This window comes from Sinohyriopsis cumingii, unplaced genomic scaffold, assembly GCF_028554795.1.
Source record: "Sinohyriopsis cumingii isolate HCF-2022 unplaced genomic scaffold, ASM2855479v2 utg000615l, whole genome shotgun sequence".
NCBI classification, from domain to species: Eukaryota; Metazoa; Mollusca; class Bivalvia; order Unionida; family Unionidae; genus Sinohyriopsis; species Sinohyriopsis cumingii.
The window spans coordinates 924,753-942,768 of NW_028315917.1; the positions used below are offsets into that span (position 1 = coordinate 924,753).

Genomic DNA, 18,016 nt, shown 5'->3' on the forward strand with positions numbered 1-18,016 from the left:
CTCAAACAATAAATATCAGCAACACCAACATTAAATTCACACAATCAGTATGAAACCTAGGTGTTACTCTGGACAGTACTCTCACACTGCACCAACATGTCATGAACGTATGCAAGGCTGCATATCTTGAGCTGAGACGCATCAGCTCAATTCGAAAATATCTTTCAGTTGATGCCACTAAAACACTTGTGCGTTCATTAGTACTTTCAAGACTGGACTATTGTAACTCAATTCTGTCTGGTTCATCTCAATATCTGCTCCAGAAACATCGAAAAGTTCAAAACACAGCTGCTTGGATCATACTTAGAGTACCACGATCAGAGCACACCTCCCCACTGCTCTGTACCCTACAGTGGCTATCCATTTGATCCAGAATCAAACAAAAAATTTGTTCTCTGTGCTATGTTTCACTGTCGGACTCTAGTCCAACATGCCTATCCAACCTCACCCATGTGTACACACCAGCAAGATACTTGTACTCCTCTTCTGACAATCGTATACTCATTATTCCCACTATGAAAACAAAGTCATATGGACAGTGTTCTTTTGCATACCAGGGCCCAGCAACGTGGAATGAATTGCCCACTTAACTCAGACACAAAGACACAGTGATCCCATTCAAGAGTGCTCTCAAAACTCACTTATTTCAACTGCAAGAACAAACATAAAGACCTAGTAATGTTTCCTACCTTAAATATTCTCAGCATGTATTTTATGTTTTCTATTTCATGATGTTTGTTTTTGGAATCAAATCATTATATGTTTTTTATCTTATAGGTGTTGTCTCATGTTGTAAAGCGCTTAGAGCTTCTAAAGATTAGGTGCTATGCAAAGTCCTCATTATTATTATTATTATGTTTTACATGCACTTTATGTGAAAAAATTAAAAACGTGTAAATTTCATAAAGACAATGATTTCCCAGATTTATTTTTTTAATTTTTTTTCTATAGTTCAGAGTAGTGCTCCATTAAATGAGACCAGCTCTTCCTAGATAGGAGGAATGTGACAAGATGAATTAGATGGCCTCTGTCTTCACAATTATCAAATATGAGAGAGCTTTTTCTAGATGCCTGGCATTCATATAATGCATTATTTTAGCTAAGAAAAGACACTGTGCTTAACTCAATTACATAAGGTGATTACAATTGCATAATAAAACATGGAACCATTTCTCTTGCATTTCAATTTAAGATCTACTGGTAAAAGTTATAATCAAAGATTTATTCATACCCCAGTATAATATATAATGGATATAATAAATGTGATAATATTACCGATATTTATTTTAAGAAATGAAATGTTATTCATGCTGTTATCTTACCTCAATGACGAGTATAAAGACCGCAATAACGATGGCCGGAGTAGTGTATTGACTGAACCAACTATAGATGGCATCAAAACAGCCCTGTAAAAGATTATTAATTTTTTCTTTTAAATAATCAAAAAAAATCTAATTCTGATTATATCAGGTGGCCATAACCCACCAATAACTGTTCCCTATTTAAATTAATCTAGATGATTCATATTATGAGACTGCAGTGTTAGTAATATCAGAAAACTAAGCCAGGATCATATCCCTTCTAAAACAAATACCTCTTTTTTAATAATATTACATCATCATGCAGTAATATCATATGTACATAGTGGGGATCACACACATCTTTCTAAATTGAAACCTTTCCCAGAATTGGAAGGAAGATTCTAAGCCAAAAGGTGAAGCCCAAGGGTTTAAATTATTCTGTACATGACTGAACTTAACAAATCTTGTGTACTTGATCTCTTGCACAATTAATTCAAACACCTGAAGGAATTCTACTAAGATGAAGAAAGAAAAAAAAAGAACTTTATTGAAATAGGAAGTGCAATTTCAATGTTTCTATACAGTGGACATAACAAAATTGTCAAATGAAATAAAAGCATGCCAATATCAAGTACCATCTTTGAACAACATTATTTGAGATGCCTTCCAGTCTTCACCGATTAAAATTTATTTATGATATGAAAGAGTTACACATAAAAAAACAGATGCATAAAAATATTACTAGAGCCAGAAATTTTAAACAAGGAAAAAGAAAACTATATGAACATAGAAAGAACAATACCTTTCTTCACAAAAAAATACCAGTATGATATTAACATATTAAACACATTATGTGGTAAAACAAGTAATGAAAACCATTCTACAATGATCCTGTATAGCACAATGCACAGCAAAATGAAGTGTCAGCGTTCTAACAAGTAATTGTCACAATTTGTTTCTCACCTGCAAATTTGGTAATCAGTTGGATGCAACTTTATTGTTTACATTTATGTTGAAACAGGCCAAGCTCTGATCCAATGAAAAAGTTTTCATTGTAACATATCATTTTGTCAAGCATGAAATGAATGTGCTTTTTTGATAGTGTATGTAAATGTTAAAGTTCTAAGTAACATTGTTTAAAAATGTTCACACACACAGCTGAGAATACTCTAATACACAGATTCCTTTTGAAAATATTAACATTTTAACAACAGCCACCATGATCTATGAAAATAGTGAAGTAAAAGTATTAGTACTACAGTAAAACCACCCCTTCTGTCAAAAGGTTTTTACAAAAAGAACAGTTTCCAAGGTGCAATTTCAGAACAATTTATAGAAAAATAACCACACTCGCTGTACATATATTCTTTTCTTTTGTAACAGGATTTGACCTGAATGGATGCTTGGATTAAATGACAACACAACACAAAATGAGATGAAACATGGAAGTTTATGAAATGAATTAATAAAAATATGTATAATTACTCTACAAATATAGTGATTCTTTCACGCTATAAACATACGACTCATTCAATTACTTTACACAAACATTCAAAAATGGGAAAATAAAAATGTGATTCATATATTCAAAAATGAAAGTAAGATTCATGCAATATCATCTAATGAAAGTAAGATTCAAATAATGTCATGTAATGAAAGCAACTCAAATGTACTCAACTGAAACAACATCATCAACTGAAACAAATATGTTCAATTGTAATCAACATAACAATTGTACCAAACATATGACTTGTAACTTAGTCATTTCTACAGCCTGTACGATTCACAGCCACATATTACTCATAAATACTTGTAAAAACTTGCAAATGAAACATATTGACTTGGTTCACATGTCCATTGTCAAACCACACAGTTCTCCTGAATTCTCGGGTTGGCCCACACCTGTGCTGGCCACACACACCCTTCATGGATCCAACATGTGCACAAGTTTACAAATCAGCACTTCTGTCCTTGTATAGCCTTGACGGTCACACCTGCTTCTATTCCAGTAAAGACATACAGACCTACAGCCTGATATAACCGCACAAACATACGCACAGCTAAAATAAAACCAAACTGGTCATAATAACAGGTACATAATGTAAAATCAATAAATATATGCTACTAAATTAAACTCTTAATATCAACTTGTAACAATTCAAAAGTGCAGAACACTTCAATCTGCATAGTGGTAAAGGCAACATTTCACACTATGACATTAAAATCTGAATATACTTTACATATCAAATAAAATAAGAATGTAACACTTACCCCTATGGCTGCAGAACGAAAATGGAGAATGTACACTCCTTGACAAGATCCAAAAGACAAGTGTGTCAATTAGAGAAGAAACTTGCCTCAAATCTACAGGAGAATGAGTATTAGTAAGGGTAAAATGCAGTGCTGTTGGTGTCTCTTGCCACAAGCAATCTACGACGAGATACATGCTGGTTTAGGTGCCTAACTAGAAAAACAATTACCCACCCTAGGTAACGTTGTACGCATGTATGATGAAAATGATCAAATCATTCTAAGGCAAAATCAAGTTATTTCTTGTCCTATTCTGTGACATCTTTATTAATAGTTCTGCTAAAATATTGTATGCATTCATCTGGAAACAAAATTATACAGCCTAAGCAACTAAGATATACTTACATTTGAAGATCACATGTACATGTGTTAGCATGTGAAATCATTTCTGATTTACTCCTTTATAACACCATATATTTGTTTTATCAATGTTTAAAACTGCTATTTTGCAAGTGGTCTGATATTTTTCACTTCTCTCAGTTACAATAACTAATTTCTCCAGCGTTAACATTCATCTCTTTTTAGTTGGAGGTACTCGCATTGTTAATAAGGTACTAGGTGTTAACATTATTGTTCAGTTGTAATATTGACTGTAAAGACGGTTTTGACTAGGCTTTTGGTTGTTGTTGTTGTTGCTGTTCTAGGGTTTAACGCCATTTTTCAGCACACGATAGGCTATACATGGCATCCAGTATTAATGGTGGAGGAAGAACCCGTAAAATCCCAGGAAAGAACCACCGACCCTCGAGAAGCAACTGGCGAGCTTTCTCACATACCCACATTGGCCGAATCCGAGACTCGAACCTACGCAGACAGAGGTGAGATGGCAGTGATCCATAATGGAGCGCTTTAGACCACTTGGCCACTCGGGGCCCCTGACTAGGCTTTTGAGGAAATATAGAAAATCTACATATGTACATTGCATATCTAACAATTAATGAAATAAAAAGGAACAGTTATGTCATCCAGAAACAATTATTTACTCAGAGATAAAAGTCAACGTCTTAATTCAAAGCATATTAACTCTATAACCAAAGTGTGTAACCCAGCTGCACCAAAATGAATAGATGACACCTTGGTGATTGGGATATAATTCACTGTAACATCAGGTGAAAAAAAAAAAACAATGAACAGCACAATCCTGTAACACTATCAATCAAATCCCGCAAAGGATTCTCACTTGGTTTAATAGACAAAGACCTTATTTGCTCCCAGGCAATACGGATTAGCTTTAAAGATGAAACAATATATGCAACCACTTTTGGCACTACAATGGCAATTCGTGACATGTACATTAGTCTTGTTTATAGACTGAACCACCCCTCACTATATACAAACCAGTAGCCAGACTATTTGTGTGTGTGTGTGTGTGTGTGTGGATTCTGTTGTTATTTTTATGTTTGTTTTTTATTAGAACAATCTTTACAATTCAAGCAGTCTTTGTTACAAATGATTACATAAAGGTCAGTGTGTCTGTCTCTCTTCTCATGAAACAGTCATTTATAGGGATGCTGGGTTCTACTTGCACATATTTGTCGTAGCAATAATAAAGCTGGGAACCAGGCTAAGTGATGGAATAATCTACATATACTTTAGTCTGGTTTACAACGGAAAATATTAAACTATAAGCATATTTAAAATATTTCTGATATTGGTAGCCAGCCTATTTTTTTTATGATAACAGTGTAAGCAGTCATAATTACAGGAATTAGATAAAGGTCGCTGGAGTTTATCTGTTTTTGAAATGCGGTCATTCATAGCAGTGGGGAAAAGCGTTTTTTGCCAAGACATTGCGATTGCTCACAAAAAAATCATTTATATAATACAATCGATCTGTGCATTACAATTGTGGTCGGAATGACAGGTGGTTGGTCATAGCAGAGGTCACTTATAACAAGATTTACTGTATGTAGTAAGATTAGCAGAATTAGCAGCAAGTTCAGCATAGTAGATGCAACAGTACTAGTAATAGCAGTAAAGCTGGTCTAAGAGCTCTCAATTATGGATCACTGCCATCTCACGTGGGTTCAAGTCTCGGATTTGGCTAATGTGGGTATGTGAGAAAGCTTGCCAGTAGCTTCTTGTGGGTCGGTGGTTCTTTCTGGGGTTTTCCTCCACCATTAATACTGACTGCCACGTATAGCCTATCGTGCGCTGAAAAATGGTGTTAAACCCTACAACATCAACCAACTGATGCAGTAAAGATGTAGCATTGGAATCAGTAATAATAGTTGCAACTGCAGTAAAATTGTAGCATTGGAATCAAATACAGCTGTAGCAATTGCAGTCAAGTTGCAGTTTTGGGAAGCAGTAACAGTAGTAGCTACTACCATGATTGATTCAGTTATAGTAGTATGAGGTGCAGTGGATGTCTCTCTTGGCATCCGTCCATCTATGGGAGATGATGGCGTAGCTCCAAAGTAAGCTTTTCTTTATCCTTCTTTCTAGCTCTCTTTTCAGCTTGTTTTATTTTTCTCTCTTCCTCTGGATTTTGAACTCCCTGCCTGACAGCTAGATGCCAGCTGGAACGGTTGTTTACACAGCTTTATCAGTCGTTGACATTGATGTTTCCCGTCTTCATATCCTTCTTGCAAACATCTTTGTAGCGCAGATGTGGTCGTCCAGTTAGTCGTGCACCTTCTGCTAACTCCCCTTATAACAGGTCTTTGGGAATGTGGCCTGGGTCCATTCTCTTGATACGGCCAAGCCAGCGAAGGCGCCTCTCGCTGAGAATGGAGAACATGCTGTTCATGTTGGCGCATTCTAGAACCTCTGTGTTGGGTACTTTGTCCTGCCACTGGATGTGCAGAATACGCCGCAGACATCTCAGGTGGAAGCTGTTGAGTTTCCTCTCGTGTCTTGCATAGGTGGTCCATGTTTCGCTGCTGTAGATAAGTGAGCTGAGCACACAGGCTTGGTAGACACGCAGTTTGGTCTTCTCAGTGAGGATGGGGTTGTTCCAGACTCTGGTTAAGTCTGGACATCACTGCTGCTGCCTTGGCAATCCTGCCGTTCACCTCAGAATCAATGGAGAGTGAGCTGGAGATGTTAGACCCGAGGTATGTGAAGTTCTTGACAACTTCCAAGTTGTACCCATCGATGGTGACAGAGGGAGGGGAGTCTGTGTCCTGCGCCATCACGTTCATTTTCTTCAAACTGATGGTCAGTCCAAATTCATTACAAGCATGGGAGAGGCGGCATACCAGCTGCTAAAGTCCATCTTCCGTGTGTGATGTCAAGGCTGCATCATCGGCGAAGAGCAATTCATGGATGAGTATCTCTGTGACTTTAGTCTTAGCACGGAGACGGGTGATGTTGAACAGTTTGCCATCAGCCCTGGTATGGATGTACACTCCCTCGCTGCAGTCCTTGAATGCGTACTGGAGAAGCATGGAGAAGAAGATGGCAAAGAGCGTCGGCGCAAGGACACAGCCGTGTTTGACTCCGCTGATGACTGGGAATGCTTCAGATGTTGCGCCATTGAAGCACACTGTGCTGTGCATGTTGTCGTGGAACGACATGATGACAGCAAGCAGACGTGGGGGGCAGCCAATCTTCTGCAGGAGTCTGAAGAGTCCACTCCGACTAACCAGGTCAAACGCCTTCGTCAGGTCTATGAAGGCAATGTAGAGGGGCATCTGCTGCTCGCAACATTTCTCCTGCAGCTGACGTAGTGAGAAGATCATGTCTACAGTTGACCTGCCAGCTCGAAACCCACACTGGGACTCTGGGTAGACATGGGAGGCTATGATCTGCAAGCGTGCCAAGACAACACAGGCGAAAGCCTTTCTGACAGTGCAGTTGCTATAGTCTTTGTTTTTGTACAAAGTGACGATGTTGGCGTCACGCATATCCTGTGGGATGTATCCCTGTTCCCAGCAAAAGCAGAGGAGTATGTGTAGAGGCTGGAGCAGTGCTTGAGGACTTCAGGCGGAATGTCGTCGCTTCCAGGAGCCTTCCCACAGACAAGGCAATCGATGGCTTTTCCGAGCTCTTCCAGGGTGGGCTTTGTGTATAGCTCCTCCATGACAGGCAGGTCTGGAATGGCGGAATGACATTGTTTTGGGTTGCATATAGCTCAAGATAGTGCTCAACCCATCGCTACAGTTGTTTCCCCTGGTCTGTGATGACTTCACCCGTCTTGGACTTGAAGGGGGGGGGGGGCCTGTCACCTTTTTGATACCCTCGTACATTCCTCTTGCATCCCCAGTGTCAGCAGCTGTCTGTATACTGTTGCAAAGGTTCAGCCAGTAGGTGTTGGCACAGCAGCGGATGGTCTTCTGGGCGTTGTTCCTTGCAATCCTGAGGGCTTGTAGTGTTCTGGGGCTAGGTGCAGCCTTGTATGTCAGGAGGGCTTTCCTCTTTGCCTCAGTCACAGGCTCCATCTCCTCCCAGTTTGCCTCATACCAGTCGACATTCTTTCGCTCCCTCTTCCCGTAAGCTGTGATGGCTGAATTGTACACAGAGTCACGGATATGGGACCACTTGGAGTCAATGGTGTCACTTTGGTGAGGGCTTCCTTCAGTTTGCTGATGATCTGCTGTGTTTTCTCTGGGTTGCTTGCACAGCAGGTGTTGATGTGTGGGTGACCCTTCTTCTTGGCGTGGTGCAACTTCTTGGGTAATATTCGCACATTGCTGGCCACGAGGGAATGGTCCGTGTCACAATCGGCACTGTGGTAGCTTAGGGTGAGGAGGACACTGGCCAGTTCTGCACGCCTGGTGATGACGAGGTCTAGCTGGTGCCAGTGGCGAGAATGTGGTTGTCTCCACGACACCTGGTGGATCTCCTTGCATTTGAAGAAAGTGTTGGTCACACATAGGCTGTGGGAGCAGCACATCTTCAGCTGTTGCTGACCATTCTCGTTGATCTTGCCCCTTCCATAAAAGACGAGACAGGCGGAACAGGCCTCATGGTCAGCTCCTACTCTAGCGCTGAAGTCTCCTAGTAAGTAAAGGCTTTCATTGTTGGGGATACTGGATATAGCCTGATCCAGAGCCTCATAAAACTTGTCTTTCTCCTCGTGGGTGGAGCAGAGGGTTGAGGCATACACAGTGAAGATGCTGACTGGGCCTAAGGATGTTGACAGCCGGAGGGCAAGGATTCTCTTAGTACCTGATGATGGAGGTTCAATGAAGGCGGTTAGCGTGTTCTTTATGGCAAAGCCTACACCATGCTGCCTAGGTTCATCCGAGGGCTTCCCCTGCCAAAAGAACGTGTAATTGGCTTCCCTGATGGTGCCACTGTCAGCCAGCTGGGTCTCCTGGAGGCAGGCAATGTCGATGTTCAGTCGGGAGAGTTCTCTGTCAATGACGGCAGTCTTTCGTGCATCGTCAATCTGCTGTAGGTCAGCGGTCAATCCAGGACACATGGTCCTGATGTTCCAGGTTGCAAAATGAAGAGTTGGAGTCTTCTTATTTCTTTTTTTACTCTTTCTTGGTGCGGAGTTTTGAGACCCACTTGTCGAGATGGTTCTCTAAGCTCCATACACACAGTGAAGCAGGCAGGCCATGGCGGGCAGCACCTTACTGACTGGGGGCTGCCCAGCTTGAGGTGGGCGGTAGCTCTCCAGTGAGACCTGGTGATCTCTCCCACCGTCAGAAGTAACCCTTGGCGCCAAGCTCTACACCAATCGAGCTTTGACTTAGAACCGGTAAACTGCTACTTCTCGTGTTGTGCCGACGCTGTGCGATGACACTGGAGTGTCCTCTCCAGTGGAGCTATGAAGCCAGGGCAGGGTGGTATGGAGAATCAGCTGTTGTCCATGCAGCAGATCCCCCCTCTCCATGCAGCTGGTGGGCCCAAGGGAACGGCGAATGCCGATACAGCTTGGCACCAACGGCGTCACAGGAGTTGCCTGAATGACGTTGAAGTCAATGTCAGACCGCCTTATGGACTCCGTCTCCGGATTTTCTGCCGGGGTTTACTCCCTTAGCCTTTCCCATGAGTGGGTATAGCCACAAGGCAGCAGAGGTTTGGAATTGAAGTTTTCCTTCTCCTAGTGGATGAAGATGAATGCAACTAACCCAACTGTACTTTTTCCATAGTATACTCTTGAATACGATAGAAAAACATGGAAAACCCTGGAAAACTATGGAAAAATGAAATATTCTGCAGAATTTAGCATGGAAACTCTGCACATTGTGCATGAAAAATGATGGACATGCCTGGAAAGTGATGGACATTTTGGACTCTGAATATTTTTTATAACATGTTCAGACCTTGTGATTTTACTAAAATATATATCTTGTTGTGGGGCTATGGCATAAAGTGGAGGATCTGTGACATGGGATGTGTCAGACTGAGTTACTTTGTTCACCTGAGGATACTGTTCATCGTCTGAACTCTATTCAAGCTCTATACTTTCTTCTGAGTCAGATGAAAAACTCAACTCACTGTCACCATATCTTGTTGGTTCATCTATTGATATTGACATTATATTTGAAGAGTTAGTACTACTTGCACTTGTACAGTCACCACTTTTATGATCTTCAAGACCAACAGAACTGGACTCACCTAGATCAACATCACTGTAATGAGAATACAAATTTTAGTGAACAAGTATAATTAATATTGAAATCTTCACATTCAAACATTGATTTTTTGTTTTGTTGTGGGAACTGAATATGCACGGTTAATATTGCAGAAGTTTAGTTCAACAAATCCAAGGTTAATGCATGCATCATTTTAACATGGGTAATACACACATGATACACAGTGAATGCATGTAAATGACAAGTGATTGATACAACTGATATACTCAGTCATACAAAGTACATGTGATACAACATACACTTCATAAATGTATGTGATGCTTTTGGAAAAACAACTCAAGTTTCATGTCTTAGGGTGTTATAAGAAAAATGAAAGTAAAAATTATATTTAATATTTTAAATAATTAAAAACTGAAGTATGATTAAATGACAATGCATAACAATAAATAATTATATATTTTGTTCTGCAAGAATCAATAATCAGATATTTCCTGGAATTTCTGTAATTGGCTGATTTGGCTGTGTATGGTGTACATTGTGCAATGTATTGTGTATGGTGTTTTAGATAAACCATACAGAATGTTCTGTTCAAAGAAGCACACTGAATGTTCTGTCTATCAATACTGAATGAATTCACCATATACTCAGACTTTGCTGAACTCTAAAAAGTCCATTTAGTATTGTATGGTGAAATTTATTAATTCCTTTAATTATTGACATGGTAATGAAACTGTGTTAAAGATATGAGCCATGTTAAGTTGTGAATGTACTAGGCGAGAACAAATGTATAAAGGATAATGCTAATCAACACACAAATAAACAATGTTGTGGGTGACAGCTGCAGATATTATTTAAAGTGTGAAAACTATTCTACTCTTGGAATTACCACTGTTTTCTCTTCCTCAAGTACATGGTGTTTTTATAAATGGCCATTGTGGGATTAACTTCATACTACTTATATATTTTGTGCTGAATGCCAGTACCTGTAATGCATAAACAGCATTAAAACGTTTACAGTTTGTATAGTCAGACTGATTAAAACACTAACATATTGTTGAAAAATCATCTACATGGTAAAACTTTGGAAAATTTTAATCTTGCTAAGATTAATGTTAAAGTTTTTGCAATTTCTTTTACCAGAACTTCAGTTATGATTTTACTTATACATGTAGCAGTCTGAAAATTTAGCAGTAACCTAAAAGCCTTTTTGGTCTAGATCAACAAATACTCAAGAAATTCACAGCTTTATCATACCGTATTTACCGCATATGTTGGGACACGATAAAATAATAATTTTTTTTCCTGTCCCAGAACTTATGGTGAAACATTTTTTCACTTTGGTCATATGTCCCAAGACTTAAGAAACGAAATAAATTTGTATTGCATTTGTGCTCCCCCCCCCAACTGCACATCGCAATAAAATAGATAAATAAAACGCTTAATTGATAATAAAAAGAAAGAAACTAACCTTGTGTTGTTATCATTTATTCCTTTTTTCAACATGAGCATTAAAGAATAAAATATTTCCACGAAATCCGTATAAGTAGCGTAGGCTTCCATACTGTAGCGTGTATCAATTATGTCCGATACCACACACCATGTTGTTCATTGACATGAACACTGAGAAACAGTTGTGTGTGGTTGTGCTCAAAGGTTTGAACATGTTATCCGACTAAAAACTGGAGCCAACAAAATCGCATACAAGAGGGAAATAGTCAACTGATATCTTGAAGACGCCATTCACGCATGACACGGTGTTGGGTGCAAAATAATCAAGATTGAATTATATCCAGTTCTACTGTATGACAATATCTCGCAAAAAAAATCATCATTTGAAAACACATTCACTTGAGTGCAAGTGACAGTCTTTTCACCAGCTAGGGTTACATAATTATCCTTACTATACCAAGCACATATAAGCCCTTGTGGTGAATAAACACGACTGGCAGCAAGCAGTTAACTCCGTCTTTGAACCTACCGACAGGACATCAAAGACAAAAGGTTATTTTTATTACAAAGCAGGCGATCTCAAAAGCCGACCCCGGTTACTTTATTTTGTAAAGGATACCAATACAAAGGTTATTTTATTGCAAAGCAAGCCGACATCGGAAGTTGACTATGGATTCTGTGAAGTGAGCCAATTTTTGTTTTTTTTGAATATACAAAGACGGCCAAGATATGGAAGCATACTTGAGTTCCTTTTCAACTGTATTCACGGGAATTTTGAAAATAAATTGAAACAATTGAACAAATCTTTAAAGTGACATAATATAGTGCTTTGTGCACAGATGTTGATGACCCAGCGTCACCCTGAATATTTGGAGAAAATAAAATCATGTGATGAATTCGTTAAGGCCAGAAGAGAACTATACTGTATGCCAGTATCTCGCTAATAAAAATCATCATTTTAAAACGCATTTACTTGAGTGCAAGTGACAATCTTTTTGCCAGCGCGGGTTACATAAGTATCATTAATATTTACCCGCAGACATCAGTGCACCTTTGTATTAATTATTACTAATGATGCCAAGCACATATAAGCCCTGGTGGTAAATAAACACAACTGGCAGCCAGCAGTAAACTTCTTTGAACTTGCCGACAGGACATCAAAGACAAAGGTTATTTTTATTACAAAGCAAGCAGATGTTGGAAGCCGACTTTGGACTCGGAAGCCAAATTTTTTAAAAGGATATCAATACAAAAGTTATTTTATTGCAAAGCAAGCTGACCTCAGATGCTGACTACTGGATTCTTTTAAGTGTGCCGATTTATTTTTTTAGCTTTGAATATACAACGACGGCAGAGATATGGAAGCTAACTTTGGTTCCTTTTCAACAGTATTCACAAAAAGTTTGACAATAAAGTAAAACAATGGAACAGTTTTTAAAGTTGCACAATATAGTGCTTCGTGCGCGAACATCGTTGACCCAGCATCATCCAGAAGATTTGGAGAAAATAAAATCACGTGATGAATTCATGATGGCCAGAAGAGAAACAGATCATTTCGCCGACAATATGATCATTAACATGGATGAAACTCTAGTGTACTTTGATCGCATTCCTGGACGGACTGACGATAAGATGGGCATCTAAAGTGTGAGAATTAGCAAGACTAGTGCATATTTGAAAAAAATCTTCCTTTTGTTCTTGCAGTTTCCACTTCAGGTGGTGTGTTGCTTCCAACAATTTTTCACTGTACAAGAAAGTTAAAAAAGTATTCATGTACCAAAATAATAGACCGTACGTGTGCAGGAGAAGGGTTGTGTTGATGAGATGCTGCTGCAGTGGTTTAAAGAGTTTTATCTCAAGTACAGTTTTATATTTAAAAAATAAAATTTCAGTTAGATTGCAAATTCCGACATGTAATTTTCGAATGATTTAAAAGGTGTCCCACAACTTATGACTCGAAAAAAACGATGTGTCCCAGAACATACAGTGCACAAAAAAATTACTTTTAAAATTAATTTATGGTGTCCCAACAAATATGGTGTCCCAACATATGCGGTAAATACGGTAATACCAGAGCAGTCACTGTTTGGGATGCATGCATCATTTTAGCATGGGTAATACACACATGATACACAGTGAATGCATCAAAGACTGACAATTACAAGGTTATGGCTTTTAAAATAAAACTGCACAAATTCGGTTGCATTGAAAGGTGAACTGCATTTGAGCTAGCTTTCACAGAAATTACTGGTTTAAAAGCTGTGATACATGAATTTAGTATTGTACCTAACTTCTTGAGTTATGACCTGGGCATTTCCATTCATTTTTGCCAACTAAACAGTCATTTATATCTAGTTGCTCATTATATCCTTCTGCCATCATTAACCTTCAAGGCAGAGACAATTATCTGAAAATAAATTGTACAGTTTATTGTTAGGCCCAAAACAACCCCACATATATTTGTTTCTAGTCTACCAACCATCCCTAGATTAAGTAGGGGCCTGGCCCAGTAAAAAAAAAAGCCCAAACAATCAAAAGAATCCATGAAATTTGATTTGATTCTATCTGATCCAGTTTTGCTCTGTACTTGAAGCACTCCGTATATTTTATATAATGATCTTTACTATATATGTTTTTTGAAAAACAAATACCTACCCTAATTTTAAAACTGGTGCAAGAGGAAACATTGTTTGTAGCCTTATATATTTTCTCATATTTATAGAAATTAAATCAGTCAATTCTTTTAACAACTATTTTGTATTACAATTATAAAATGAATTTCAACTGTGCAGCTTCTAACACATTTGTCAATTGATACCAATACCAGGATTAAATAATTAGTGCCAAAAGCCGGTGCACTATAGTTGCCTACAATTTAATTACCAGTCATACATGTAATATAGTACATGCATCACTGATAGTTAAATTGTAAGCACAGATACGACTACAAGCCCCTGTGGCCTGTCTGGGAGAATAAATTTAAGACCAGTCTTGAGATCAATGATTAGTGTTAGGCAGTGCATCATATAGTCAGTTTATACTTGGGCAAACAAGATGAAGTCGAGATTCCATTTATTTCATACTCACCTATATATTTGGGTGTCCAATTTGTGTTGTCTTCTTTCCATTTGTGTTCTACACCTCATCATTATATTGCCTCCTGGTCGTAAAATGTCTTCTAAAACCACTTTACTGTAAACTGATCATTCCCCAAAATATCCAGATCATTGCAATGGTAACCGATGTAAAAATATTAACTCTTTGGATAAATCATAAATCAGAAGAAAACAAAATTTCAGATTTTTCTGTCAAGTATTCGCCTTCATGCATTCGAGTCACGTTTTCGTCATGCAGAAATAGCCAAGGTTGTTCCGTATGATGAAGACTGATGAAGTTGACTATGATGGGATATAAAATTATGAACTTCTCCTACAGAATGCATGTTAAAATAATTTCTTTAACCAAATACTATATTGAAAAAGCCGACATTTTGATTTCATCCGTTAAATTTTAAGCCCCCCCACCCCAATAAAAATAAAATAAAAATTGGCACCATAAAAGATGCTGGATAACCAGTTTGGAATTAGAGTGTCATTGAAATTGTATAACAGAAAATATCCCAGGATTTTAAGACGACCACTGAACCAGAAATAGCCCTGGTTATATGGGTGAATGATCATCCCATTCAAGGAGGCATAATATGTAAGACTGATGTTCACTTGCCACAAAAAGAAATGAAGGAATATTGCACAGGAGAGAAAGTGATGGCGGTTTGTCGTGGATTCAAGGGATACCATGAGTGTATTATTGCAAAAATTGCAGGTAAGTCATTACTTAGTCCAAATGTAATTAAAGTTGCAAAATTATTTGCATGGCCACTGAGCACCTTAGCTGTGAAAGACTTCGCATGGCTTAAATTTATGGAAAGCTATTACGAAATATATCCTATGGAACAATTTCTTTTTTATATGCTGTTTGAAGACTGATAGATTAAACATCAAACCTGTAAGGAAACTGAAAGGTATGTGTTATATTTTAAGCTTTGTTTACATAATTGGCAATATTTTTACTTATCCCTAATGCACAATGACCAGTTATCTCATGAAAGTTGGTACATGCAGGCCTTGCGAATATTCATTTCCAAATTGTAAATTTCACTTTAAATTTTACACACTCATGATATTTTTAATGATCTGACTGCTATTTGTATTTTTGACCTTTTTGTTATTATTTTCCAGACACAGTAGCTATAAGTTATATTTGTTTTAATTAATTTCAGACTGTCAGAAACATACCAGTAAATTACTTTTTCAACCAATTAACCTATTGTTCAGATTATGGCTTGTTTCTGTCTATCCAATTTATATTCAGCTATTTCAGTAATATTTAATAGTAACTTATTGTATAATTAATGAGAATGTACAGCTGTAATCAGTTGCAAATGATTATCAGTTTTCCTCACCAAAAATACTTGTTTTGTGAAAAAAAAAAGTTGCAAGGCAGAGTTATGTAAACAACTTGATGGCGACAGCTTAATTGATCTTTTAATTTGCATCAAGCAAGTGTGAGGTAATACCACAACTGTTGTCTTCAAATTCAAATGTCTTGAACATTAGCTGTAACCTGGATTAAAACTTTTCCTCTTGTATGAATGAAATTTGTGAGCAATAAATTGGCAATGTTTTTTTTAACAAGGTCTATTGACAGTCACTGGACACAAATCCAGCCATCAGAGCATTAGTGCTCAGCTTATACCTACTGGCTATGATCAAATTATCACAATGAGCCTGACATAAATATACATATATAAACTTCAAATGGTGAGTGGCTCAGTTAATTATTTTCCATTTAATTATCATGTACATGTGCAGATGACATTCGCAGAAATTAAGGTGCATTTCTGTTTATTCCTTCTATATCATAAATCTGCGTAAACCTTGTGGAAAGTTTCACAGGCTCAATCATAGATTTACAGTTCAAGGAATTGTTGGTAGGCACTTAAATTTTAAAGTCTGATGAGAGTTTCTAATCTTGCAGCAAACGCAATACATCCATACCAGGAATTCAAAAACATATGTCAGTTATACAAAAGTCAGATTTTAAACTTAGTTTTCAGTGCGTAAGAAATAATTTCATTTTCAAGATGTTTGATAGGTATTCTGAAATGCTTTGAATAATGACTTGCAAATTCATACTGTAGAACTTAAGTGTTTCCAAAATGACTTCTATTATTTTAGTCCATGGTTTTCCACATTACTTGAGTAGGTGATATCTAAAGGTCGTGTCACACGTTTGTCCTATATTTAGCAGATATAAGACTACTCCGTAACAAATTCTTTTTTCTGCTAAATTAGTAACATAATTGGTTCCAATGTCAAATGAGGTTTCGGATAATTATCAAGGAAGATCATATCAGATGCAGTGAGATTTAAGGATTTAAATGTGACATGTTGGATTTCTATACAATAACATATAAAAAGAATTCACATGGTTTATGTTAACATTATTCATATAACGCAACAATTTATTGAAATATTACATTTTGGCCAGCATTATTTGTAAACAAAATAGCAAAAAAGCTTTATTGCATTCAAGAAAAACTGAAAGTGGATGAAACCTCCATCTAAAGTTTATAACTGCCAGAAAACTGGACACAACTATTAGACTTAAGCCACATTATAAGAGTGAGGTGCAGCTTTTACATGTCACGCTGTTTGACCTCTGTCCAAATCCCATGAGAATCTGATAATTTACTGACCTTGATGTGTCACATGCTGTTACACTGTTCTCTTCATGTACTCAACAAAAAGACATTTTGTTATAGTCTGTCCAGTTTTGTTACAACTTTTTTTTAACATAATTGCTTGATATTCCTGGGCCTGGTTAAGAAAAGAAAAAAAAACTCAGCCCCAAATAAGGACCAGAGGTTTTGCTGTGCTCTTATTGCATAACTTTTGAGTAAGAGATTTGAAACAATGAAAGCATTCAATAAATTTGGGTCTGGCGTTTCTTGTATTTTGTTGGTTGACTTCTTAATTGTTAACACATATTTACAGACCTCTCATTTATAAGGTTAGTCCTCAACTAATATGTTAACTCTGATGTGGAGATCAAATATTTCAGCACAGGAATGCAGGCACAGACAGCCAATACAATGCCATCAGTGTGGTAGCTTTGGATACAAAGCCAAAACTCACACTAGATTTATAGAATAGGAAAAGGGCAATGAGACCATCTCAACTCCACAGGAAGACTACTGGGAGGACTAATCTATCTATCAAGGACTGTCATAATCTTTACACCAGGCATCCCTTATCAAAACAGATTTGATCCCCTTGCTGATGCATGTTATGAATGTGGAAACTTACCAGCTACTTGTACAGATTCAAATATGACTGATAGTTCAGATTTATACAATGATTATAAAAGTAGAAAATGCAGCTGTAGAAAAACTAAATTTTT

At 37.6% G+C, this 18,016-nt stretch overlaps 1 protein-coding gene across 3 annotated transcripts in view; it reads right to left on the reverse strand.

Annotated features, from left to right (window-relative positions):
* The window catches only part of LOC149773756 (tetraspanin-9-like), a 100,041-nt gene that overhangs the window by 14,860 nt on the left and 67,165 nt on the right, over positions 1 to 18,016 (reverse strand). For all 3 annotated transcript variants that reach the window (XM_089946061.1, XM_089946062.1, XM_089946063.1), the window contains exon 7: positions 1,323 to 1,406. In XM_089946061.1, coding sequence (XP_089802187.1) covers positions 1,323 to 1,406 — 84 coding nt within the window. The remainder of the gene's footprint in view (positions 1 to 1,322; positions 1,407 to 18,016) is intronic.